General features: G+C 51.2%; 1 protein-coding gene across 1 annotated transcript; it reads left to right on the top strand.

Moving 5' to 3' along the window:
- Nucleotides 1-597: 597 nt before the first annotated feature.
- PHLDB3 (pleckstrin homology like domain family B member 3) lies at nucleotides 598-27,261 on the top strand. Its single transcript, XM_052656404.1, has 17 exons — nucleotides 598-669; nucleotides 932-998; nucleotides 1,553-1,819; nucleotides 2,472-2,654; nucleotides 2,900-3,037; nucleotides 6,722-6,850; nucleotides 7,080-7,241; nucleotides 8,526-8,636; nucleotides 8,757-8,840; nucleotides 9,243-9,353; nucleotides 19,818-19,917; nucleotides 20,072-20,162; nucleotides 20,246-20,333; nucleotides 20,473-20,529; nucleotides 24,523-24,742; nucleotides 25,337-25,422; nucleotides 26,905-27,261. Exons 3-17 carry the CDS (start codon nucleotides 1,586-1,588, stop codon nucleotides 27,037-27,039), a joined length of 1,929 nt encoding a protein of 642 aa, XP_052512364.1. The 5' UTR covers nucleotides 598-669; nucleotides 932-998; nucleotides 1,553-1,585; the 3' UTR covers nucleotides 27,040-27,261.

Raw genomic sequence — 27,261 nt, 5'->3', positions numbered from 1 at the left:
ATGGGAATAATAGAAATAATAATAGGGTCTTGTGATGATCCAATGAGTTCATATACATGAAGTGCTTGGCACACTGCCTACACTGCAGATTTCCTATCAGTGTTAGCTATTGTTGTTACTATCTTTTCGAATGATCTCTCAGGGACTTCCTGGCTTGAATGACAGTAAAGATAGATAAAGACTATGGATTTTCCAGAGAACAGATATGTTGCTCACATTAACAACATGTGTAGACTCTGGGTACGCTTGCCCCCCTCAGCCTCAGTTTCCTGACTATAAAATGGAGATAGTAATTTCTCTGTAAGCTGCTGTAAAGATCAAATAATTTAATGTGTATAAAATGTTTATACTTTATATAGGCAGCTCCTGACATCCAAAAATCCTTTCTCACATAGCAGTTATTTTCCTGTTTTTGCTCAGAGAGGAAAGGGTCTGGCTGAGACCTTTAACCTCTGCCCTCCACCCATAGCAAGGTGGGGGGGCCACACTTCCCGCTGTCTCTGGGCGGGCCTCTGACTCAGCTCAGGGCACCCCCTCCTCTTGTCCAGCTCCCCAAACCGGTTGGGGCCCTTCTAAAGTGCTCATTAGAGGGGAGAGGCCCCTACCTCCATTCCCCTCTTCCTCTCAGGATTCTCAGAGTCTGGGCATTAGGGAGGCGCTTTTACACAGGTGACCAAGGCGCCTGGCCCCCCGGGGGCAGGACTGGGGGCGCTGGAGGCAGAGCCGGGGGGGGGGGGGGGGGGGGTCGTCATGCTGGGTTTTCCTAGGGTGGGGCCGGTGGGGCCAGGATGGCCCGATGCCGGGGCTGCGGGCGGGGCAAGCCGGTCGCTCCCTCCTCCCTCGAGAGCTGTTGGACCTGCTGTCCCCCACTCCACTTCCGGGCTGCTGGGGAGGGGGACCGAGCAGCCTGTCTCTCCTCCCTCTTCCCCAGCCACCTGTCCAGTGGGCAGAAACTGCTGCGCCGGAGCGCAGAACGGAGCGCGCCGAAGCCTGAGCCGGTGAGGGGGCCGGGGGCTGTGGGGGTCGCGGGGGCTGGAGTTCTGGAATCTCGCTCTCGAGGAGCCGAGGACTCAAGGCTCCTGGTTTGTCAGGAGAGGGAGACCAGGAGACCCGACTCTCCGATCCCTGGGTGAGGCGGCAGGGGCACGGCTCCCTTACACAGGGGGGTCAGAGCTGAGACTACGGGGCTCCAGAGAGGACAGAGCGGAACCCAGCTCCTGAGTCCGCGAAGCAGATGGTGATGGGGTCGCTCTAAAGTGGTCCAAGGGGATAGTTGGGGGCGGGTGGGAAAGTACAAGGCTCGACACCTGGATAGCAGGGAGACGCCGGTAGGGGGCGTACTAGGACCCGGACTCAAATTCCGGTCCCGCCTCTTGGGGCGTGACGCCCTAGGAGCCACGAGCCCCGCCCCTAGAAGCTCCAGGCCCCGCCTCTGGAATGTTCAGTCCCATCCTTTGAACTCTCAGGCCCCGCCTCTGGAGCGCTCTCCGGAGCTTTCGGGCGGGAAGCGCCAGCCCTCTGGGCCACGCCCCCACCTCCTCCGTAACCCCAGGCCCCGCCCACGCGACGGGAATTCTCAGCGGCCATGGGGACGCGGAGCAGCCCGGACCTGGGGACCCCGCCGGCGGCGGTCCCGGAGTGCGACACAGAGGTCCGATCTCAAGGGGCCTCCAAGCCCCGGGGGCACCCCAAAGACTCCCGCGAGCGGGAGGCGCCCGAGGCCCCGGCAGAGCTTCCGAGCGGCCAAGGAGCTGAGCAGCAGGCGAAGGAAGAGGAAGAAGTGGGAGAAGGCAGCAGCACCGAAAGCAGCCACGATGCGGTGAGGGACCCGGGGGGCGAGAGTCACTGGGTGGGGGGGACCCAGAGGAGCAGACCCAAGCGGGCGACAGAGACACAGAGAGCCAGGTATAGGGAGACCAGATAGAGACCGAGAGACGGGGACACTGGGAGACCAAGATCCAAAGGGGTCAAGGGACACTGCGAGAGCAGAGACTAGAGACTCAGAGAGTTGAGGATAGGCACAGACAGAAACCCAGAAACTGATGCTCAGAGAAGCAGAAAGAGAGACAGAGAAACCTTGAGACAGGGAGATACTCCGAGGGAGAAAGAAACAGCGATTCAGAGACAGAAGACTTACTGAGTCAGGAAGATGAAGCCCAGAGAAAAGGGGGAAAGGCTCGGAGACCCGGGGAGAGAGAAAGAGATGCAGAACCTTCGAAGACGTGAGGCCAAGACAATGGGAAACAGCATCCTTGAGTCAGCGTTGTGCCCCCTCCCCGGACTGCGAGTCCCTGAGCCACCTCCTGGCGCCGAGCGGTCATCGGTCCTGCACCCTCCCCGCCTCCGATAAAAGAGCTTGGTGGCTGAGGGTCGCTCACTCAGACTCCCACCCCCACCCCCCGCCCCAGGGACCTATTTAGTGACGGCAGGGGGCGAGTCCTCCCCAACTGACTAGCCCTCTTCAACCTCAGGCGGAGGCTCCGTCTCCAGTTCAGACCCCGGCCACGCCCCCCGCACCAGCTCTGTCTGGAGAAGGGGTGCGAGGGGCGGCGCGGCGGCTTCGCGCGCAGCAGCTGGAGGCCCTGACTCGCGTGGCTTTAATGGAGCAGCGAGTGAAAGAGCTACAGCGTCAGAGGAAGGAACTGAGGATCGAGGTGAGGCTGCAGACCCCTTGGGAAGTCTGGCCCCAACTCGTGGGGAGCCCCGTCAGGCCAGGCCCCCAGTCCTTCACAACCGTGGGAGCCGAGTCTCGGGCCTCCTGTCCCATATTCTCTTCGAATCCAGGAGTTCGGATTCCCAGGTCCTTCGATCAGACCCAAGCAGGCGTCCACGCGCCACCACCCCTTCCTTGCTCTCAGACCCAGGCCTCTGGGCCCCAGCTCTTGCCTTCTCTCTGCAGATGGAGGTGGAGGTGGCCCTGCTGCGGGGTGAGCTGGCTGGGGAGCGAGTGGCCGCTCGGCGGGAGGAGGAGCAGCTTCGCGAGCTGCTAGGGCAGCAGGTGGACTCAGAGAAGGGCGGCCAGGAGCAGCGGGAACAGGTGTGTTTGCCCGGCCGGACCTTCATCGTCGGTTCTCTTCCTTGTTGGACAGACATTCCTGTGGTGCTTCTGGGACCTGGGGCCGGGGTTGCACCCCCTGTTGCCCAAGCCATGATACTGGGGCTGGGGGTGGGCAGCAGCGGGGACCTATGCCTGTCTGTTTCCCTCCTCCCTCTCTCCTGTATGACTTTGGGGCCTGACTCACTGGGGCGTGTTCCCTTGCCCCATTTCTCTGTGCTCTCTAAATGTCGTTTTGTGAAAAATGTCAAACCAACAAAAAATAGACTGTTGCCATGTGGTGTACTCCCCAGTTTAGCTGCGATGAATCCTCCGTTCCTGTTTCATGTCCTCCAGTTGGCTTCCCTGTCCCTAGATTTGAAATCCAGTACCAGACATCATGTTGACAGTGAATACTTCAGTTCTTTAAGAACTCTTTTAAGAAAACATCACCCCTATGTCATTATCACATCTGAAGAATTACTGTCTCATCTCCAGTCAGTTTCCATGGGTCCCAGACTGTCTCAAAAACAATGGCTAACAGTTGGCTGTTTGAATCGGGTTATCGTAATGGGTTGCAATGTCTTGCCTGTGTTGTTTCTCCTCTTTGTTGAAGAAACCAAGTCCTCTGTCCCATGGTCAGTATGTGACCAGTTGGACGCCGGGGGTGTCCTTTATCTCGTTTCGCTTCCTGGAAGCAGGTGGTCGATTAAATGTATAAGATGGATCAGATTCGGATGTGCTGTGGTGCATTTGGGGCACTGGGCCTGGGGGATGTTCTCTCTGATTCTCCAGACCTCAGTGAGGTCACTCTGATCCCTTCCTAATAGTTACTTACCTAAAGGCTTTAACATCCATTGTTGGTCATTGCTTGACGGGAGAGTGCTGCCTGTTGGAAAATGGTAACTTTGTAATTCTATCAGTCTCTCTCTTTGCCCTTATCTTACATATTGGAATATCCTTGCATTGGATCCTGAGTCTTCAGTTACCTCAAAGAGCCTGTATTTCTCCCAGCCCTGATTTCCCTCTCAAAATCTAGACCTATGTGTCCTGATTTCTAGGACATTGGTTCCTAGATGCTCCTTCTTCCCCTAGGACCTGGGTTTCCAGACCCCAGCCCCTCCTGCGTTAGATCCAAGAATCCAGGTCCCCAGCCCCTCCTGCCTTGGATCCAGGAGTCCAGACCCCCAGCCCTTCCTCCCTCAGACCCAGGAATCCAGGTCCCCAGCCCCTCCTGCCTTGGATCCAGGAGTCCAGACCCCCAGCCCCTCCTCCCTGAGACCCAGGAATCCAGGTCCCCAGCCCCTCCTGCCTTAGATCCAGGAGTCTGGTCCCTTCTCATTCACCATATCCTGTGCTGACCTCAGCAACTCCCTTTTCCACACCGTCCCTGTCTCACTGTCCCTTTGGTCACCAGGCCAGAGTCCTGAGCCTCGCTCTGCACGCCTCCTTATCTCTCACCCCAAGTCTGTCAGTCACCACGTCCTGTTCTTTGTGCGCCCTGAATCTCTCTTGCTAGTTTATCTCCTTTATATCTGCCCTGGCTAGACCTCGGGTGAGGTCACATTCTTTTTTCTAATTTTCATTAGTTACTAATTTTTGGCTGGACTCGGTCTTCGTTGCTGCGTGCAGGCTTTCTCTAGTTGCGGTGGGCGGGGGCTGCTCTCTGGTTGTAGTGCTGGGGCTTCTTGTTGCTGTGGCTTCTCTTGTTGCGGTACTTGGGCTCCAGAGTTCAGGCTTCAGTAGTTGGCCTGTGGCATGTGGGATCTCCCCAGACCAGGGATTGAACTCATGTCCTCTGTGTTGGCAGGTGGATTCTTAACCACAGGACCACCAGGGAAGTCTAAGGTCTCCTTCTTGTTGCCCAGAGGACTCAGGAAGGAGCTGGTCTCAACCCCTCGAACCTGTCTCCCAGAGGGATGGTTCCACACCCAGATCCTACCCCAGCCTCTCAATCTTGCCGTGACTCCCCAGTGACCCCGGATTCATGTTCCTCAGCCCGGCGGTCCAAACCACACCCGAGCTCCGTCTTGTCTGCCTTTCCACTGTCATCTCTCACCTGTATTCCCCCTCTCTTCCCTCCATCCCACCTTCTTTCTTCTTGACCGCAGTCTGCCCTTACACTTCCTTTACTTTTCTCTTCTCTTTTATCAAGTATTTATTTTTATTTATTTATTTGGCTCTGCTGAGTCTTAGTCGGGGCACGTGGGATTTTCAGTCTTCATTGTGGCATGCGGAATGTTTCAGTTGTGATATGCAAACTCTTGGGCTTCCCTGGTGGCTCAAGTGGTAAAGAATCTGCCTGCAATGCAGGAGCCCCAGGAGAAACTGGTTTGATCCCTGGGTCAGGGAGATCTCCTGGAGGAGGAAATGGCAACCCACTCCAGTATTCTTGCCTGGGAAATCCCATGGACAGAGGAGCCTGGCGGGCTAACGGTCCACGGGGCTGCAAAGAGTCGGACACGACTGATGCAGCTGAGCACGCAGCAGGCCTGCAGGCTCTCCCTCGTGCATGCGGGATCTAGAGTCCTGAGCAGGGATCAAGCCCAGGTCCCCTACATTGGGAGCTCAGAGTCTTAGCCAGTGGACCACCAGGAAAGTCCCTCCTGTACTGTCCAACTTCCATTCATTTGCACCATGCTGTCTCCTCAGTCCAGAAAGCCCTTCCAGCCCTCTACAGCTCCCCAGGTCTCAATGCTCCCTGGTTTTTGTGGCTCACCTTAAAATCTTCACATCCAGGAAGCCTAGGCTTACCCTGGTAGAAATTGTTCCCCCCATTCTGGTTCCCACAGAATCTGCATTTCACCGCCCTGATTGTCCCAGGCTGTAACTGGCTGTGTCCCCTGCTGGAGTACAGGGCCCAGGTCTGACCCCCTTCTGGGACCCCAGCATCAATCACCAAGTCTGGATATGTTTAGCATTCATTCCCTCATTTGTTTCTTTTTTAAAACTTTATTGGAGAATAGTTGATTTACAATGTTGTGTTAACTTCTGCTGTACAGCAAAGTGATTCAGTTATATATAGATATACATTCTTTTTTTTTTTGCCATGCAGCTCAGCATGTGGGGTCTTAGTTCCCTGATCAGGGATCTAACCCATGGCCCCTGCAGTGGAAGTACACTGTCTTAACCACTGGACCGAGGGGAAGACCCCTCATATTCTTTTCCGTTACAGTTTATCACAGGATATTGAATATAGTTCCCTGTGCTAACAAGCCTGTTCTGTATGACTGTGAGTTTGTTTGTTACATAGATTAGTTAATTTGTGTCAAATCTTAGATGGCACATATGATTATCATTCTATGGTATTTATCTTTCTCCTTCTGACTTACTTCGCTTGGTATGCTAATCTCCAATTCCATCCATGTTGCTGCAGATGGCATTGTTTCGTTCTTTTCCATGGCCGAGTAATATTCCATTGTGTATGTGCACCATATCTGTATCCATTCAACTGTCCCCTCCTTCATTTCTTATAAAGCTGTTTACTTGGTCTGCTCTGGGTGGGCCTGTACAGCATGAACCAGAGAGACAGGCTCCCTGCCCTCATAGAGCCAACACCCCAGACTTGGAGAGGGGCGACTCCCCAGGCGAGAAGGAGCTTGAGATCTGGCTGGCCTTAGCCCCAGCTGGCCTGTTTCCCTCCCTGTGCTCAGGCTGAGGCTAAGAGTCTGGTTGCTGTTGATGCAGGAACAGAGGCGGCTGAGCCAGGAGCGGGATCGTGTGGAGGATCTTCGCCAAAGACTCCAGGAGGCCCAGGAGCAGCTCGACTCGCAGCCCGAAGACCAGCGTGAGCGGCTTCTGCAGGGAATGCAGGAGGTAAGGGGACCCGGTATCCAGGCCACTCAGGACCCAGCCATCTGGGCCCTCAGTCCCCTCCTCTCCCACCCACCTAGGAGCTCAGGCCCCAAGCCCCTAACCCGCAGGACGCCAGAGTCTAGATCCCACAGCCCCTCCTCCCTCCTTGTCCAGGAGTCGTGGCTCCAGCCCTCCACCCTCCTGGTTCTTAGAGGTCCAGGCCTCCAGTCCTTTTGTGTCCCCTCCACAGATGAGGGAACAGCTGGACGTGGCCCAGCGTGCCTATGAGGACCTGGAGTTCCAGCAGCTGGAGCGCGAGAGCCGGCAGGAGGAAGAAGATCGGGACAGCCCTGGGGCTGGGGCGCCAGACCGCCAGGTTCAGGAGCTCCAGGCCAGTGTGGCGCAGCACAGGGTGAGTCGGCCTGGGCTCGCCTGCCTCCCTCACCGCTGCCCTCTGGCTCCTCCACTCATTGTCTCGTCCCTTCTCTGTCCTGGTGTCCTCCCTGTCATGTTCTTCAAAACAGTCATGATGGTCGCTGATGTTTATTGAGCATTGACCAGGGGCCGGGCACGATCCTAAACATTTAATGAATCTTAAGTGATCGAATCCTTACAACAGTCCTGGGAGACAGGTCTTCATATCTTTTCCCACATTTTCTAAATGAAGAAACTCAAGGTCAAGGTGCTCAAGTTATTTTTTCCAAGGTCACTTTGTTCCCAAAGGATTGAACTGGGATCTGAACCTGCTAGGTCTTCGCCGCTACACTCCCCATGTCTCAGCCCTCATCTCAAACGATGCTCCCACCAGTCCTTTCTGGGAGCTTCACTTTCAAGGGTCTGAAAGTCCTGCTGGAAAAAGCCACAAGTTTGACTGTATTTTGGAGAAGGAAATGGCAACCCACTCCAGCACTCTTGCCTGGAGAATTCCATGGATGGGCTACAGTCCATGGGATCGCAAAGAGTTGGACACGACTGTGTGACTAACTTTCAACTTTTGACTGTATTTAATACAAAGGTTCCCAGAGTTTTGAATTAGAAAGTTCTGATGTGGGCCTCCTTTCCCCACCTCTATTTCTGGACGTTTTCCCTGTCGCTCTTTTTCCATTCCTGTCTCACGGGCTCTGTGTCTGTTCTCCTTCTGTCTTGGCTCTTTTATTCTGTATCTTTTCCAGTTTCTCTCTTTGTCTTTCCCTTTTTCTGTTTTTTTTTTAATATTTATTATTTAGTTGGCTGTGCTGGGTCTTAGTGGGGGCATGCAGGATCTTCGATCTTCATTGCAGCACGTAAGATCTTTTTAGCTCTGGCATGTGGGATCTAGTTCCCTGACCAGGGATCAAACCCGGGCCCCTTGCATTGCGAACCCAGTGTCTTAGCCATTCTACCACCAGGAAAGTCCCTCTCTCTCTCTGTTCTGGCAATGTCGACTTTCTCTGGGTCTCTGTCTTCCTCAGCCTCTGGATATGGGAACCTCCACCCCTCCAGCTCACCCGAGGTCTCTTCTAGGCCCTCAAAGGGGAGAAGGGCACTAGCGAAGGTTAACTCTGTGTCCCCCATGCCCTCCCAGGCATCCAGATGCCAGGGTCTCTGTTATGGGGTGGAGCAAACCCCAGGCTCTCAAGGAGGGCCTGGTTCTGGGGGTACCAGCTGGGGACCTGTGGGCAGCTGAGTAACCCGGGCCTTGGCGGGTGCCCCGCAGCGCCGGATCCAGGTCTTGGAGGAGCAGCTCAAGTCGCTGGGGGAGCAGATGGCCGCTGAGAGCCGGGGGCTGAGCCGGAAGAAGGAGGAGGCCCTTCAGGCCCTGACGCAGGTCAGTTCACCGCCCACACCTGTCTTACATCCCCACTTCCTGCTGGGGCATACCCTTGCCTCGCCTGCACCCCATATGTCCCCTGAGGTGTAGGAGTTGCTCATGTCTTGCCCTCCCCAGGAACGGAGCCGACTGCTTGAGCTTAACTGCCTTCAGGGAACCCCTGGCGGGGACTTCTCTGAGCCCAACCAGGCTCTCACCAAGGTATGGAGATTTCGTGTGTCTTTCAGCCCCCTTCTCCCTGAGACCCAGGAATCTAGGTCCGCCACCTCCATTCTCCCTTGGGATCCACCATTCTCAACCCCTAATCCCTTTTCACCCTGGGCCTCAGGAGTGCAGACCTCCAGAGCTTCCTCCTCAGAGAACCAGCAGTCTCTGCACAGAAGTCTTCCTTCCCTGAGACCGCATCCCCACTATCTTGGGGCCTTGAGCCTTTCCTTCTCCATCCAAGAAATGGGCTGGCTCTGGAGGCCTGAGCCAGAGCATCCTTGCAGCGGGCATCCATGCTCTGGAGGCCTGGGCCAGAGCATCCTGGCAGTGGGCACCCATGCTCTGGAGGCCAGAGCATCCTGGCAGTGGCCCTCCACCCCACCCCTTCTCCTGCAGCTCCTCTTCACCCAGAAGACAGACCACCAGTTGCTGGTTCTCCAGGATCCCACTGCCCACACAGCCGCCGCCACCTCTTCCTGCCTCTTCTCTGTTCACAGCTCCCTCCAGGTGCCTCCCCTCCCACAAATACCTCATCACCCAGGGGTCTCGCTGGTCACCGTGGCTTTCTCTGCTTCGGGCATGGGGGAGGGAGGGAGGGAGAGGGGCGGCTGATCAAGCCGCATTTTTAACTTTCACCAAGCTCCAGCTTCATTACTCTTTTTCTTTCTTCTGCCTAACATCTTACCTCCCCTCCCCTGGAGAAATGGAACCGGGCCCGCCCAGGTGTTAATTTTATTTAGTTAGTTTTTAAAAGACGTGTTTGTTTATTAATTTTTGGCTGTGCTGAGCCTCCATGGTGGCGCTCGGGCTTTCCTCTAGTTGCGGTGAGCGGGGGCTGCCTTTCACTGCGGTGCCTGGGCTTCTCATCGCAGTGGCTTCCCTTGTTGCCGGCCAACGTCTCTAGGGTGCATGCGCTTCAGCAGTTGTGGCACGTGGGCTCAGCTGCTCCTTGGCATGTGGGATCTTCCTGGACCAGGGAATGAACCTGTGTCTCCTGCCCTGGTGGGTGGATTCTCAACCACTAAACCACCAGGGAGGCCCCCAGATGTAAATTTTAAAAGCCACCCAACAGAGCACATTGATAATCAGTCCTTCTCTCCCCAGCCCAATGAGCCCTGGCCCTCTTCCTCCGAACCGGGCAGCTATTTGTTTTTCTTTTTTAGTACTTGTATTTATTTATTTGGCTATACCTGGTCTTAGTTGCAGCATGTGGGATCTAGTTCCCTGACCAGGGATCAAACCCGGGGCCCCCTGCATTGGGAGCGCGGAGTCTTAGCCAGTGGGCCACCAGGGAGGTCCTGGTAGCTATTTGTTTCTTTCTTCCAGATTTTCTGAAAAATGGGGGTTCCAATTTATGAATGGGTTAAAACATTTATTGAATATGTTGCTAGCAACTTTAAATGAAATAGAGTAGACAGTGGCAGCGTGCTGTACCCGGAGGTAGGGCTGTTGTATGGATATGGGGTCAGCGCTTAGAAAGAGTGAGCGGTTGTTCTACCACATAAATGTTCTTTCAAAAACATGTGTATTAGCTGCTAGTTGGCTTTTTTTTTTTTCTAGCTCAAGACTGTGGTGGAGATTTTTTCTTTCGATACATTTAGAGGTGCCTCTTCCTTTTCAATGGCTCTGTAATAATGATATAAACAGCAAGAATCATAAAGACTGCTAAAATTTGTGAAGCCTTTTTTTTTTTTTTTTTGGTGGAGTCTTTATAGTGTGCCAGGCACTGTTTTATTTTATCAATTAAAATAATTTTTTTTTCTTTTGGCTGTGCTGGATCTTTCCTGTGGTCCACAGGCTCAGTAGTTGCTGGGTGTGGGCTTAGTTGCCCCAAGACTGTAGGATCTTAGGCGCCGGGCCCCCCTCGTCCCCTGCCTTGGAAGGTGGGTTCTTAACCACTGGGCCACCTGGGAAGTCCCCAGGCACTGTTTTAAATGCTTATGTGGGTCTACTCATTTAGTCGTTGCAACAGCTCTACAAGCTGGGTTCTTCTTATCGTTTTATAGGGAAGAAACTGAGGCAGCTGAGGTTTCTTAGTCAGCGAATATACAGCAAGGCTGGGATTTGAACTCAGCACTCTGTGTTCAGAGCCCACACTCTGAACCACTCTGAGCTTCTGTGCGCACACAGTTCTGTGTGGGTGCCTGGAGCTCCTCTCTCTGAGGATGGCAGATGGAGTTTCGTGCGGTTTAAGCAATGATGTTATGAAGATCCATGTCTGTCTGTCTTTGTACCCACAATAATAACATAATATTGTTGTTGCAGTTGTTAGTTACTTGGTCATATCCAACTCCTTGTGACCCACGGACGGTAGCCCACCAGGTTCCTCTGTCCATGGGATTTCCCAGGCAAGAGTACTGGAGTGGGTTGCCATTTCCTTCTCCAAGGGATCTTCCCAACCCAGGGATTGAACAAACGTGGGCCTCCTGCAGTGCAGGCAGATTCTTTACTGTCTGAGCCACCAGGGAAGCTCAAAAGTTAACATTAATAAATTAATTATATCGTATATTATAATATTTACCTGTTGATTATATTATATTATACACAACGTATCTTAATAATAACAATATGATATTAATATATTATTAACTATTGCTAAAATAGTAATTGATATTAATATTTAAGAGCTTAATATAGTCCAGGATCTGCTCAAAGCCATCTTATCACTTTGAACCACCTGGAATTGCTATTATTTGAGGGTGAAAGTCGCTCAGTTGTGTCCGACTCTTTGCGACCCCATGGATGCAAAGCCAGTTCCTTCTACCCCAAAATAAAATTTTATATTAGGTGCATATACAATTTCATACATATATAACATATATTATTGAATTATATATTCATGAAACATATAATTTCTGGCTCCTCTGTCCATGGAATTCTCCAGGCAAGAATACTGGAGTGGGTTACCATTCCCCTCTCCAGGGGATCTTCCTGATCCAGGGATCAAACCCCAATCTCCCACACTGCAGGCTTCTTTACCATCTGTGTCACCAGGAAAGCCCATTTGAAGGTGAGAAACAGTCAAATACTGACAGTTTGACATGCTTCAACTTAATATATTTTATATTAAAATTATGTTTCTTGAATATATAATTCAATAATATATGTTATATATGTATGAAATTGCAAATGGACCTAATATGAAATTTTATTTTTGGTCAGAAGAAACTGTAGCATTGGGTCCTATTATTGTCCAGGTAAAGGGTTAGCAGAGCCTTTGTAACTTTCTAGCTAGAAGGCTGATAAAGGTGGATTGTCAGCTCTGTTGCCAGGCAACGAATGTGCCTTCGGGTAAATATGACCCTTATAATTAAATTGTATATCTGTAAAGACTTGGTGGGAAGCCTGGGCCATTCCTATGGAGTCCTTACCTGAGTTAGTGGCTTCTGTGGACACAGAGCCTCTAAGGCCAGGTGGACCCTGTACCCACCAGCGTGGACCCCACACCCACCTTGCATGCGGGTGTCACCAAGTGTCTGGCCCTTGGACACTGGTGGCCGTGCCAGGCACTCTTCTGTGTGTTTTGCATGAGGTCAGTGTATGAATCTTTGCATCAGCTACGGCAGGGCGGCAGGACCTTGCTCACTTTACAGACGGGGAGTTGCCCTGAGAAGAGCCGTGACTTGCTAAAGTCACACACCCAACTAAGTGGCAGAGCTTGGTGTGAACCAAAGCTGCCCGATTCCTCAGCCTGTGCCTTTCAGAGACGAGAGTTTCTCAAGGAAACTTCAGAACCCAAGTGGGCACCTGGTTAACACGAGCGCATAAGCAGTGACGAGGGACCTCAGGGATGAGGTTGTATGTGCGTGCTTGCTAAGGCTGCTTCAGTTGTGTCTGACTTTGTTCAACCCTATGGACTGTAGCCTGCCAGGCTCCTCAGTCCATGGGATTCTCCAGGCAGAAATAACGGAGTAGGTTGCTATGGCCTCCTCCAGGGGATCGAACCTATATCTCCTGAGTCTCCTGTATTGTAGGCAGGTTCTTTAACCCCTGAGCCATAGGGGAAAGCCCCACAAAGAACACAGGGAGTCTTTGTTTACGCAGCCAGAGAAACAGTAGACAAGCAGATGAATGCAGGGATTATCAAATCACTCCCCCTTGCCCCTGCCCGTCTCTCCCTCCAGGTCCTATTGAATCCTTCTCAAATCCCACCCCTTCTTTCCAGGATCATGTGATGCCTAAGAGTACTGACTCTGCTCGGATTCCAGTACCTGTTGTGCCGCTTACTAGCTGGTTGACCTGAAATACAGCTCTGTGCCTCAGTTTACTTAGCTGCGAAATGAGAATAATAGCAGCATTCATTGGCTAATGCATTAAAGTGCTTGGTGTGATGTCTGGCACATAGCAGCTGCTTAGTAAATGTGGGCACCTGTTATTCTGGTTATATAATGATTAGTATTATATTTTTTAATGAGGGAAGACTAGCTTTTTTAAAAAAAATTCATTTTTGGCTGCATCGGGCTAGTTAGTTACAGTACGCTGGCTTCTCTCTAGTTGTGGCTTATAGGCTTAGTTGCCCTGCAGCATGTGGGATCTTAGCTCTCTGACCAGGGATTGAATCCATGTCCCCTGTATTGGAAGGTGGATTCTTAACCATTGGACCACCAGGGCGGTCCTTGATTGATATTGTTATAATTATTATAATTCTTATTCCACCCACTGCCACCCTCATTTCTGGTTTTCTCGACCTTTTACCACCCTCATTTCTGGTTTTCTCGACCTTCTACCACCCTCCTCAGTGACTTTCTCCACCTTAGTTTTTGGCTCCCAAACAATAGCCAGAGTGATCTTCATCCCTCCTACTTTTCAGCTCTTCCCTCCAAAAGCCTTCCATGGTTCCCCCAGGCTCCTTGGTGTGGCCTGACCCCTGCCCACCTCTCACCATCCCCCTCCCTGTACTGACTCTGTTCAGCTGCAGGGGCCCCCCACTAACCCCCCCCCCCCCAGCACACCATGCTGGCTCCTGCCTCAGGGCCTTTGCACTTGCCGATCCTGCCACCCGGAACACCCTTCGCCTCAGGCAACCCTGGCCAACTCTCATCCTTTGGGCCTCAGGGTCAGTGTCCAGAAGGCTGTTCCTGGTCTTCCAGTTGCAGGTGAGCCTTTTTTATAATACCCGTTTATAACACTCTTTTTAACACCCTTCACTCACAGCAATGTCAGATGATACGCATCTTGAATGATGACTTGTTCAGTTCCTTGGGGCTTCCCAGGTGGTGAGGTGGTAAAGAATCCACCTGCCAGTTCAGGAGATGCAAGAGACCTGGGTTCAACCCCTGGGTTGGGAAGATCCCCTGGAGTAGGAAATGGCAACCCACTCCTGTATTCTTGCCTGGAAAATTCCACAGACAGAGGAGCCTGGCAGGCTACAGTCCATGGAGTTGCAAAGAGTCTGACACGACTGAACACACACACATACACACGTCACTCAGTCCCTACAGTGTCAGCTCCATGCAGACAAGACTTGGAGCTCTCTTGCCAGTGTGTGTTAGTAGCCTGCCAGGCTTCTCTGTCCATGGAATTCTCCCAGGCAAGAATATTGGAGTGGGTTGCCATTCCCTTCTCCAGGGAACCTTCCCAAACCAGGGATGGAACTCTGGTCTCCTGCGTTGGCAGGCAGATTCTTTATGGTCTGAGCCACCAGGAAAGACCGAGTCTCTCTTACCTACGTGCTTCCTCAGCGCCAACAATGTCTCAGCTGGAAAGTGCTGGGAATATCAGTTGAGGGAAGGGAAGAGTGAAGAGCCACAGGAACTTGGGGCTCATTTTCATCTTTTTGAAGTGGTTTGAACTTTTCCTGACTCCCAGGGCTTCTGGAAGCTTAAATGGGTCTGTGATGTGCCACAGACAGTCTTAGGCAAAGACTGAGCACTTGGTAAATACTGGTTATTATTTTTATTTTTTTTAATCTTCTGAATGAAGCTGCGTGGCATGTAGAATCTTATTCTCAAACCAGGGATTAAACCTGCATCCCCTGTAGTGGAAGTGTGGAGTCTTAACCACTAGACCGCCAGGGGAGTCCCATGGTTTTGTGTTTGTGTGTGTGTGTGTGTGTGTGTGTGTGTGTGCGCGCGCGCGCTTAGCTGTGCCCGGCTCTTTGCGACCCCATGGACTGTAGCCCGCCACGCTCCTCTGTTCATAGAATTTTCCAGGTAATAATACTGGAGTGGGTTGCCATTTCCTACTTCAGGAGGTCTTCGGGACTCAGGGATCAAACCCACGTCTCCTACATTGACAGGCAGGTTCTTAACCACTGAGCAACCTGGGAAGCCCAGGAGTCCCATGGTTACTATTTTAAAAAACGTTTTAAAATAATACGGATATAGAGAATCACATCGACCACACGCACAGCTTAATAATTATTAATGGGAACACTCGGGGTGACGGCCCCAGGTGTCAGGTCACAACATACCCCCGCTCAACGGTGACCCCTATCGGTCTCCCGGAGAATGACCACTAGCCTGACGTTTATCCTAGTCTTCTTACATTTGCAAGTTCCATCAGTTCAGTGTCTATCGCTAAACGCTATAGTTTGAACTTTGTGTATGTGTGCCTACGGGCTTCCCTGGTGGCTCAGACGGTAAAGAATCCACCTGCAGTGCGGGAGACCTGGGTCTGACCACTGGGTTGGGAAAATCCCCTGAAGGAGGGCATGGCAACCCACTCCGGTATTCTTGCCTGGAGAATCCCCATGGACAGAGGAGCCTGGAGGGCTACAGTCCATGGGGTCGCAAAGAGTCGAATAAGACTGAGCGACTAAGCACAGCACATCTCTTTTAAATCTCCTAGAATCCACAGAGAAAGCAATGGCAACCCACCCCAGTACTCTTGCCTGGGAAATCTCATGGACGGAGGAGCCTGGTAGGCTGCAGTCCTTGGGTCGCAAAGAGTCGGAGAGTCGGACACGACTGAGCGACTTCACTTTCACTTTTCACTTTCGTGCACTGGAGAGGGAAATGACAAACCACTCCAGTAGGACACGACTGACGCGACTTAGCAGCAGCAGAATCCACAGACTCCCATTTTTCTATTGTCCCTCTTGAAATATGTTTGAAGAAACCAGGCAGTTGCTCTGTAGTTTCGCAGGCAGGGTTTGCTGATTGCATCTGTGGGGGTCAACACCACCTTGCTCTGCCTCTCTTTTTCCTGTAAAGTTGGGTGTGGGAGGCTGAGCAGTTGCATGATTGGCATTTTGGCGAGTCATCCTGGGAGCATGTGTCTCTTTTTTTGCGGCATCCATTGATTGATTCCCTGGAGGTCATGAGTGGGAAAATCCCATCTGTCATTACTTCATTTATTTTTATTGTTTTTTGTTCTTTAATGTAGTTAAAGAAATCTTAAAACAAAAAAAGCAGTTATTATTTTTTGGCTGCCTGCTCAGCATGTGGGGTCTTACTTCCCTGACCAGAAATGGAACCTCCACCCCCTGCACTGGAAGTGCAGAGTCTTAACCGCTGGATTGCCAGGGAAGTCCTCCTTCTTCGTTTATTGATTGACAATTTTTTCTAAAGAGGGACTTGCCTTTATTGATTATTTGGTTACCCAGGGATATAGTTTTTGTAGGAAAAGAAAGTGCTTGACAATTTCACTTCATTCACCTACCTTCAAAATAAAGAGTTGGTTCTTTTGGTGACCAATTCGATTTTTCTTTGAATTACATATATTTGATGAGTTAAGATCTTTAGCAGTGAGCATACATATTGATGGGCTTTCCTGGTTGCTCCTTGGTGCAGAATCTGCCGGAAATGCTGGATATGCAGGAGACCTGGGTTTGATCCCTGGGCCAGGAGGAGGGCCTGGCAACTCACTCTAGTATTCTTGCCTGGAGAATCCCATGGGCAGAGGAGCTGGCGGCCACAGACCATGCGGTTGCCAAAGAGTCTTATTCGACTGAAGCAGCTTGGCATGCACGATATGTGTTGGTGCTCAAATTATACAACTTATTTATTCTTATTATCTTTTGTTATCCAAGCAGAGTTTTTGCTGTTTTTTTTTTAAAAGAAATGATTTTAGTTTGCTTTCTTTGTTACTCTCAAATAAGTTTATTTTCATTTTGGGGGTAGTTTTTTTATTATTTTATTTTGAAATGATTTAAGACTTATAGGAAAACTGCAGGAAGAGCAGAAAGAATTCCTGTCTACCTGTCACCCAGATTGTGTGACTAACAGTTTACCACATTTGGCATTTGCTGTATCACTCTCTGTACACACACACCCACACGCACACACACCGTTTATTCTTCTTTTCTGAAGCATGATTCCCCTTTATCCCTAAATGCTTCTACTTTTTATCATCTGAGGTCAAGGCCATTCCCAGACGCAACCACAGTACAGCAGTCACATTCAGGAAGCTAACATTGAGACAATGCTATTCAAGTCCACAATGTTATTCATATATAAATTATCTAATTTTGGCTGTGCTGGGTCTTCGTGGCTGCTCTTGGTTTTCTCTAGCCGTGGTGAGGGGGTTGCTCTGCAGCTGCGGTCTTCTCGTTGCAGTGGCTTCTCTTGCAGCAGAGCACGGGTTCTAGGGCACATGGGCTTCAGTAGCTGTGGCCGGAGGGCTCCGTAGTTGCAGCTCCCGGGCTCTGGATCTCAATGACGGTGGCACACAGGCTTAGTTGTTCCCTGGCATGTGGGGTTTTCCTGGACCAGGGCTGGAACCCATGTCTCCTGCATTATTAGCAGGCAGATTCTTTACCACTGAGCCACCAGGGAAGCTCTTGTTATTCATATTTTTGTCAGTTGTCCCACAAATGTTTTTTTGTTAGCAAAAAACAACAACAAAAAAATTGTTTTTTCTGGTCCAGGAACGCAGGTTGCACTTGGTTGTCATGTTTATTTTATTATTTTAAAAAAGAATATTCCTCTTGTTCTGAGTTCAAAGGGAGGACATTCAGAGAAAAGATCTTTGCCGCTGTTTCCATCCACTCAATTCACTTCCCAGGGGTAGCCAGGGTTACCAGTGTCTCCTGTCTTCCCAGAGATGTACTGTGTTTTTTAAAAAGTATTTATTTTTACTTATTTGGGCTTCCCCGATAGCTCAGCTGGTAAAGAATCTGCCTGCAATGCGGGAGACCTGGGTTCGATCCCTGGGTTGGGAAGATCCCCTGGAGAAGGGAAAGGCTACCCACTCCGGTATTTTGGCCTGGAGAATTCCATGGACTGTATAGTCAATGGGGTTGCAAAGAGTCGAACACGACTGAACGGCTTTCACTGTACACTGGATATTTACTTATCTGGCTATGATGGCCTTAGTTGCCACATTCGGGATCAGGTTCCCTGACCAGGGATGGAACCCGGGCCGCCTCCATTGGGAGGTCAGAGTCTTAGCCAATGGACCCCCAGGGAAGTCCCAATACTCTGTACTGAAACAGTCAGGCATGTATACACTCTCCCCCTCTTTTTATGGGTAGGTGGTATCCTCTTTGCACTCTCTGTACTTGCTTATACGTTAAACATTATTTTCTAGCTGATATAAACAGCATCCTTTGCCTTTTATCTGCTTTGGGGTTTTCCTCCACGTGGATGATCTCAGGGTTATCGAGCCTGTCTCCTTTTGATGGGCACTTAGGCGGTCTCCTAGGTGGTCTCTTCCTTACTTAGGTAGGGAATCTGCCTGCAGTGCAGGAGGTGCAAGAGACTCAGGTTTGACTTCTGGGTCGGGAAGATCCCCTGGAGAAGGGAATGGCTACCCACTCCAGGATTCTTGCCTGGGAAATCCCGTGGACAGAGGAGCCTGGTGGGCTCCAGTCCATGGGGTTGCAAAGAGTTGGACACAACTGAGCGACTAATACTAACTAACTAACTAGGTGGCCTCCAGGCATCTGTGGGAATTAACCTTGAACTCAGGCCATCTTGCACATGTCTGAGTGTACCCACAAGTCCTAGAAATGGAGTTGGGGCTCGAAAGGTTTATACATTTGTCATTTTGATTTTATTTCCTTTCTTTTTTAAAATTCATTTTATTTTTCTTTTTTACCATTTTAATCTTTTAATAAGAGCCAAACGGACCTCCATAAATTTTTTCCAATAAAACAGCCCTCAGCCTTGTGGGCGGAGAAGGCAATGGCACTTCACTCCAGTACTCTTGCCTGGAAAATCCCATGGACGGTGGAGCTTGGTGGGCTGCAGTCCATGGGGTCGCACAGAGTTGGACACGACTGAAGCGACTTAGCAGCAGCAGCAGCCCTGTGGGAGAACGTCTGGGTTTCCCACTTCTCTACCAATACAGTGAGCTTTAAAAAAACAGTTTTATGTAGGTCTATAATTCACCTAGCCTACAATTCACCCATTAAGTGTTTTTCATTGGTTTTCAGTGTAGTCACAGAGTTGTGCAAACATTACCATCAGCAATTTTAGAGAATATTCAGGAGGGAATGACCACCCACTCGAGTGTTCTCGCCTGGAGAATCCCCATGGACAGAGGAGCCTGGTGGGTGACAGTCCATGAGGTCGCAAAGAGTCGGACACGACTGAAGTGACTTAGCACGCATGCACAAAGAAACCCTCTACCCTTGAGCTATCACCCCTCAATTCCCCTCTCCTCTCAGCCCCTGGCAACCACTGTCTCTCTGGATTTGCCCATTCTGATCAGTACACTGTGTGGCCCTTTATGACTACTCATTCACTCAGCATTGTGTTTACAGTGGCTCTCTGATCTGTGCCAATGAGATGGTGGTTTCTTTTTTTGAAAAAAATATTTGTTTATTTGACTGCGCCGGGTGGCTCGGGGATCTTCAGTCTTCACTGGGGCATGCAGGATCTTTAGTTGCCACCTGCAAACTCTTAGTTGCAGCATGTGGGATCCCTGACCAGGGATCGAACCCCGGCCCCTTGCATGGGGAGCTCCAAGTCTTCACCCTTGGACCACCTGGGCAGTCTCAAGATGGTGGTTTTCCTTGGCGGTTCTCCGATCTAATGGTGGAGACTGAGCATCTTTTCCTGTGTGCCTGGGCTGTGTGTGTTTCAGGGCTCCATTGGCCTCCAGAGGACTGGAAGCCTGTCCCGGAAGAGGGGAGAGAGAGCCAGTCAGAGAGGATGTCCCCGGCCTCTGTCGCTCCATTGTGCCGGTGAGTACCAGCTTCACACCACATACCCTCTTCTCCCATCACCACTCTCCCTGCACACAGGATGGAGAAACCTGGATGCCCTCATTGGGGGAGAGAGGGAGAGGCTTAGACCAGGAAGCATCCCAGCCCATTGCCCTGGCCCTTCTCCCCCCAGGATCCCTGGAGGCCTCGGCCCTCCCGCCTGAAGCTAGAGACTCCGGGAGGCACCCTCTCTATCAGCTGCTAAACTGCGGCCCCGGGAATAGGTGAGATGTCAGGGAGAAATGGGAAGATGGGGGGAAGAGACTGGGCTCCTCTCACCGGCCCCGTCTCTCTTCCCTGCTCCCAGCTGCAGGGGCCTCTACCCAGACATCGCCCGAATGGAGCAGCTCCTGCAGCAGGCTGTGGCGGAGAGGGAGCGCCTGCTTCGGGCCAGGGTGAGACCCAGCCCCTCCTCCCCCAGACCCAGGAGTCCAGACCCCCAGCCCCTCCTCCCCCAGACCCAGGAACGCAGTACATTTCCCCCACTTCTTATTGGTTTCCAGTCTTGTTGACACTTTCTTTCTGCACCCACAGGAAGGGACAAGAAGAAGCAAGGAAGGTCCCTCAGGCCCCCCTGTACCTGCCATCATGGTGAGTCTCGCCCCTGCCCTCACTTCCCCTGGCCTCTGCCCTTTGACATCTCACCCTCTCCTGTTCTCCAAAGTGTCCTGGGCTTGGCAAGGGAAGGGGAACTCTGAAGACCTAGTTTCTGTTCCCATCAGGGTCATCTGAATCCATGGTATGTGACACACTCAGTTCTCTGTGCCTCGGTTTCCTCTTCTGTAAGTGGGTGCCGGTGTCAGCAGTTACTGCAGTATGAGGGTAACCACAAGCTGGGGCTTTTAAATAGTATTTAAAATTTTATTTGTTTGATTCTTAAAAAAAATAAAAACAATCTTTTTGCTTAAGAAATATTCAAACATATTGTTCAAAGGTTGACTAGATTAATAACCTCCCATGTGCCCACCATGCAGCTCATGACCGTTGTTTCATTGGTTGGTCATGTCCGGCTCTTTTGTGACCCCATGGACTGTAGCCCGCCAGGCTCCTCTGTCCACGGGATTCTCCAGGCAAGAATCCTGCAGTGGGTTGCCATTTCCTTCTCCAGGGGATCTTCCCGACACAGGGACTGAACCCTCGACTCCTGCATTCGCAGGCAGGTTCTTTACCGCTGAGCTACCAGGGAAGCCCTCCATGTTGCTCCGCTGGTTATCAATATTGAATCTTATTTTACTTACTGACTTTGTTGTTCTGGACCCGCACCTACTTCCCATTCTGCAGCAGAACATTTTAAAGCCAATTCCACATAGTTTATCATTCCCTCCATACATCACTATGTACCTTCTATCTGTATATATATTAACATAAGTTCCACTGTCATAGCTTATGAAATTATTACTAATTTTGTAGCATTCTAATACATGGTCCATATTAACATCTGGTGAGCACTTCCTCTCTAGAAGCCTCAGTTGCCTCCTCTGTGAAATGGGGACAATAATGGGCTATTTTGGAGAGGCAGGGAGTTGATCATTTGGCACAGTGCTGGCGGCAGAGCAGACCTCCAGTACATGGTGATCACTTAGTGTTACTGTGTGGAGTTGGCAGGATGACCCAGTGGCTGCCCTTTTAACCACCCCTCCCCCTCCTGTGCGTTCCCCAGCTCCTCCCCCAACCCCCTCCTCACTCTTCCTTGTCTCCATGCAATTCGTCTCACCTCTATTTCTCATCCTTTCTTGCTTTGGCCTTACTTCAATGTTTTCAACCCTCAATACTCATAGTGTGGTCCATGGACCAGCAGCATCGGATCCGTGAACTTCATTCCCCTCCAGACCCCCACCCTGGAATGACTGAATCCCAGTCTGCATTTTAACAAAATCCCTAATTGTCTTCCAATTGTCTCCAAAATAGATTTTGATAGTTGGTTATTCAAATCTGGATCCAAACAAAGCACACACAGCGCCTTTAGTAAAAATGTCTTAAATCTCTCAGATTGAGTCCTCCCTCCCTGCTTAAAAAAAAAAAAAGCCATTTATTGGGTGGAAAAGTCCTTTATCTTGTAGAATTTCTCCTACTCTGAGTTTAGCTGACAGCTCCTCATTAAGCTTTTATTTCTACCTATACTAAGAATATGAATACTTTTTTGTTACAACATACACTGTATTTATTTATCTTTGTGGCCTCCCCATGTGGCCTGTGGGATTTTAGTTCCCCAGCCAGGTATTGAACCCATGCCCTCTGCAGAGGGAGTGCAGAGTGCCAGCCCCTAGACCACCAGGGAAGCCCCTAGAGCAAACACTTTAGAATTTGGGAAAGTGAAGTTCTCCCAGCCTGGAGGCGCAAGTGTTTTCTGTCGTGGAGGAGACTTCAAATCTGTGTTTATGCTTTTCCACATTCACCGATCAGCCTGCATTTGGTGAGTTTATGTTCCTCACAAACAAGTACATGGTTCCCAACCCATTTCTGGTTCTCTCAAACATTAGGCCTTTCCTTATTCATTTCAACCCAGTGTTTATGGAGTGTCTATTTATGGTGGCCTTCTCAAGTGGCTCAGTGATAAAGAATCCGCCTGTCAATGCAGAGGATGGAGGAGATGCGGGCTCCATCACTGGGTGGGGAAGATCCCCTGGAGGAGGGCAGGCAGCATTCTTGCCTGGAGAATCCCACGGACAGAGGAGCCTGGTGGGCTACGGTCCATGGGGCCGCAGAGAGTCGGACGTGACTGAGTGACTGAGCACGCCCTGTGTGGTAGACCCTGGGTGACAGCAGAGTGGCAATCCCTGCCTTTTGGAAGCTGGCCTTTAGCAGGGGAGAGAGACAGAAAGCAGCATCAGTAAGTAACATAAGTAGCATGTCAGGTGCTGGTAAGAGCCGGGAATAAACTAAAGCAGGAAGGCTGGTGGAGCCTTCCGGGTTGTCAGACATAAGCTCTGCCTCATTAAAAATGAAACACACCTGCTGTGTAGCACCATCATTTATTAACCAGTCCCCTGCTGACTGCATTGTCCCCCATCCCCACCCCCTCACACCTCGAGCTGCCTTCTCGCATCCGTGAGCCAAGCATGTCCCTGGGGTTTGCGCCTGGGGGTGGACTCACCAGGTGACAACAGCAAGCTCATCCAGGAAACAGCCCCGTGAGGAGGGTGCTGGGATGAGGAAAACCAAGACTTGGAGAGGGGCAGGCGTTCCCTGGAGGTGACACGGGTGGGCAGTGGGGGAGTTGCCAGTCCCAAGCCCATCCCTGCGCTCCTTGACTGGGGCCTGGCTCCACCGTGTCCTACCTGGGCGACCTTGGTGAGTCACTTCCTCTTTAAGAGCCTCAGTTTCCACCTCTGTGAAATGGGGACAACAATGGGTTGCTTTGGAGAAGCAGAGAGGTGATCACTTGCCACAGTGCTGGCCGCAGAGCAGACCTCCAGTACATGGTGATCACTTAGTGTTACTGTGTGGAGTTGGCAGGATGCCCAGTGGGTGCCCTTTTAACCACCCCTTCCCCTCCTGTGCGTTCCCCAGCTCCTCCCCCCACCCCCTCCTCACTCTCCCTTGTCTCCATGCAGTTAGTCTCACCTCTATTCTCATCCTTTCTTGCTTTGGCCTTACTTCAGTGTTTTCAACCCTCAGTACTCATAGAGTGGTCCATGGACCAGCAGCATCAGCATCCCTGAACTGAATCCTAGTCTGCATTTTAGCAAAATCCCTTAGGGGTCTGCTTGCATGCTGGAGTCTGAGGCCTCAGTGTGACCTTGGGGATCATATACCATTCTTTGCAGGAAGCTTTCGGGAAGAATAGGTTTGATCAGGCTAGACCTTGTAACAGTAGATGCTTTGATGGCCTCCATTGTGCTCCACTTTATGGCCACCTGAGATGACCACTCTGCCTGGGGAGTTCTGGCTCGTCAGCTCTGGCTGTGTGACTTGGGCCTGTGACTTAACCTCTCTGAATCTTGGTTTCCACATCTGTAAAATGGGGACAATGACGTTCCCACCTCCTGAGGAGAAGGGGGGCAAAGAGATTATAAAGTGTGTGTGTGTTTTAGCACAGGTAATGATCACCAATTTCATCACAGCAAGAATGCTATCTACAACAATAATAATAATGGAATCAGCACTCTCATTATAACCACTCACCATCTGGTTCCTGTTTTACAGATACAGTAGATGAGGGCTTACTGGGGTTTATCACTTTTCTAACACATCTCTGGTGTTTCAGGGTGAGCACTAAGGTCAGGAAGACCTGGCTTCACATCCCTGCTCTGTCACTTAGAAGCTCTGTGTGACCTCAGGTGGATTATTTCTCTCTGTACCTCAGTGTGCTCATCTGAAAAACGGGACTTATAGTAGCCTTGAGCCAAGAGTGGCCATTGAGGGGAGTTGAGGAATGGATGCTGGTAAAGCCCTGGGCAGTGTGTCAGTCAATCGGAGTAGCTGTCAGAAATACCACCTTAATCGTCATTGCCAAAGTTAAAGGCTGTGCTGGTCCTTACACTTCAGCTACTGCGACGGGCTCCCCTCGCGGGTCCAGGCTATAGACTTCCCTCCCAGCTCTTGACCCTGTGATGTCACAGCCCCCTTCTCTTCCCTCCCCAGGCCCCGCCCATGCCGCCATCCAGTCCTGCTGGCCCTCGGGTCTTGGATCTCCGGCAGCACCTGGAGCGCTGGGGCCACAATCCGGAAAACTGCCCACACTTACAGGTTTCCGGAGGCTGCTGCCGCGGACCCCTGGTGAAGATGGGTGGCCGTATCAAGACCTGGAGGAAGCGATGGTTCTGCTTTGACCGCCAGGCCCGCCGCCTGGCCTACTATGCAGGTAAGCCCAGCCCCTCTGCCTGAGGTGCCTGGGCCTCCAAGTCTGTGAAAGAGACCACTCCAGACCTTCACCCCAAAGACATAGCAGCCCCACCCCCAGGTCTCTCCTCTCTTAGGTCCATGTATGTGCCTGGACCCCCTATTTGCTTCCTCCTTCAGCGACCCAGCCCTCATTGGGTATCACTTGTGTGCCCAGACCCCAGTTTCCCCATACCCAGGGGGAGCATTATCAGTGCCTAGCCCCCAGATCTAGGGTTCCAAGCCTCTCCTCCTTCCTCTCTAGGGTAATCGATGATTCTGGACCTCTCCTTGAGTCTCTGCCCTTCTCAGGGGCCAAAAGACTTGGGGACCTAGGATTCCAGCTCCCCAGACTCCACCTCCCAGCCTTATCCATTCACTACACCAGTCTCCCATCGACATTCACTCACCTCCTAACCACAGCACTTTAGGGACCTTCAGATTCTATCACCATGCTCCTCACCCCAATCCCAGTCTCTGGACTTGGGCTCAGAGACTCCTCTCCCCCTTGGTACCCTCCCCTCCAACCCCAACCCATCTCTCACTGGCTCTGTTTCTCCCTCACCCCCTCCATCAGACAAGGAAGAGACCAAGCTCAAAGGTGTCATCTACTTCCAGGCTATCGAGGAAGTCTACTACGACCACTTACGCTGTGCCTTCAAGGTGAAGCCCCTGTTGGGTGCTGCCCTGCCCTCATGGTTGGAGCCCCGCCAGTCAAATCTTAGCTTATGCCCTGGGGAAGGGCCACCCACAGCCCCTATTGTCAGGGTACTCCATCCAGCACCCGAAACCCAAACAGGTCATTTCACTGCAGGGGCCAGAAATTAAGAGTTCAGTCTCCGGCTCTCAGCCACAGTTATTTTTCTTGGAACAAAAGTTTGAGAGCAGAAATTTGGGAAACTCAGATGCCAAATCAAGAATGAATGACTGAATTGGGCAAGGTGGGGACTGAGGCCGCCTGGGAGCATCAAAAGGAGAGGATCATTTCTTAGCATCTTCTCACAGTTGCCAAATGGGAATGGGTCCTGTGGTGTCATATCAGATTTATTTTTCCCCAGAGAATTCTGGAATTGGAACATTTATAAAAGTGCAGTGCCAGAAACTGATACAATGTTTAGAAAGCTCTGGAGAGTAACTGTGTCTCTAGAGCTTAGGTTGGAATCCCAGGTGTGGGACATCAGAAAAGTGACTTCCAGTCTCCAGCCTCAGTGTTTTCACCTGCAGAATGGGCACTCTTAAACCCATGTCTCCAGAGTTGAGGTTAAAGACAGAAAATGGACATAAAGGCTTTGCTTAATTTGGGGTTGGCAAGTAGGTACTCAATAAATAGGTTGTAGACTAAATTTTTCCCAGTTACAAACCAGGGAGACCTAGATTAGGAAGAGGGGAAATTTGAATGCTTGTATTTCTAATATATGGACTTCCTAGGGGACTCAATAGGGCTTCCCTGTGGCTCATTGTGGCTCCGCCTGCAATGCAGGAGACCTAGGTTTGATCCCTGGGTTGGGAAGATCCCCCAGAAGAGGGCATGGCCACTCACTTCAATATTCTTGCCTGGAGAATCCCCGTGGACAGGGAGCCTGGCAGGCTACAGTCAATGGCTGGCAAACAGTCGGACATGACTTAGCAACTAAGCATGGCACAGGGCTCTCAGTGGTAAAGGATCCGCCTGCAGTGCAGGAGACGCAGGAGACACAAGTTCAGATTCCTGGGTCGGGAAGACTCCCTGGAGGAGGAAATGGCAACCCACTCCAATATTCTTGCCTGGGAAATCCCTGGACGAGGAGCTGAGCCTGGCAGGCTACAGTCCGTGGGATCACAAAAGAGTTAGACAAAACTTAGCGACTGAACAACAGCAACAATTTCTAATACAGCAGAAGGTAGAGCTGGGGGATTGGGACATGGGTCCTTCCTTTAAATTCCTCTTGCTCCCATAATTCTCGGCGCCTTCCTGTGTTAATTCATTTAACCCTCATAACCCATAGAAGTAGGCAGCATCATTTAGGAGGACAGATACGCATACATTCGGGGAGTTTAAATTACTTGCCCAACTCTACACATCCTGTAAACAGCAAGGCTGGAATTTGAACTACGGTGGAGTCATATCTGTTCTGTTAACCACCTCCACTCCACTACTTATTCCAGAGCCCGAACCCTCGCCTAACGTTCTGTGTCAAAACCTACGAACGCCTTTTCTACATGGTGGCTCCGAGCCCAGAGGCGGTGCGTATTTGGATGGACGTCATCGTTACAGCGGCTGATGAGAACCACGCCCCCTGATTGACCACACTCTCTGAGGGGGGGATCTCAGTGAAGCTCCGCCCCCGCGCAGTCTCGAAGCCACGCCCACTGTCGGGAAGCCTGGCCCCGCCCCTTTGTAACTCTCCAGGGAATTTTGTGGGTTTGATGGCTCGGCTGGTCTGAGCCACGACTTTTCCGGGCTGCAGGTGCCTTCTCCAGATGGGAAGCCAGCCCCTCGGGCTCTGCCCCCGGCTGGAGAAA

Source organism: Budorcas taxicolor, chromosome 18 (genome assembly GCF_023091745.1).
Source record: "Budorcas taxicolor isolate Tak-1 chromosome 18, Takin1.1, whole genome shotgun sequence".
In the NCBI taxonomy this organism is placed as follows: Eukaryota; Metazoa; Chordata; class Mammalia; order Artiodactyla; family Bovidae; genus Budorcas; species Budorcas taxicolor.
The sequence above is the reverse complement of the archived record's forward strand: the minus strand, read 5'-3'. Positions and strand labels throughout refer to the sequence as shown.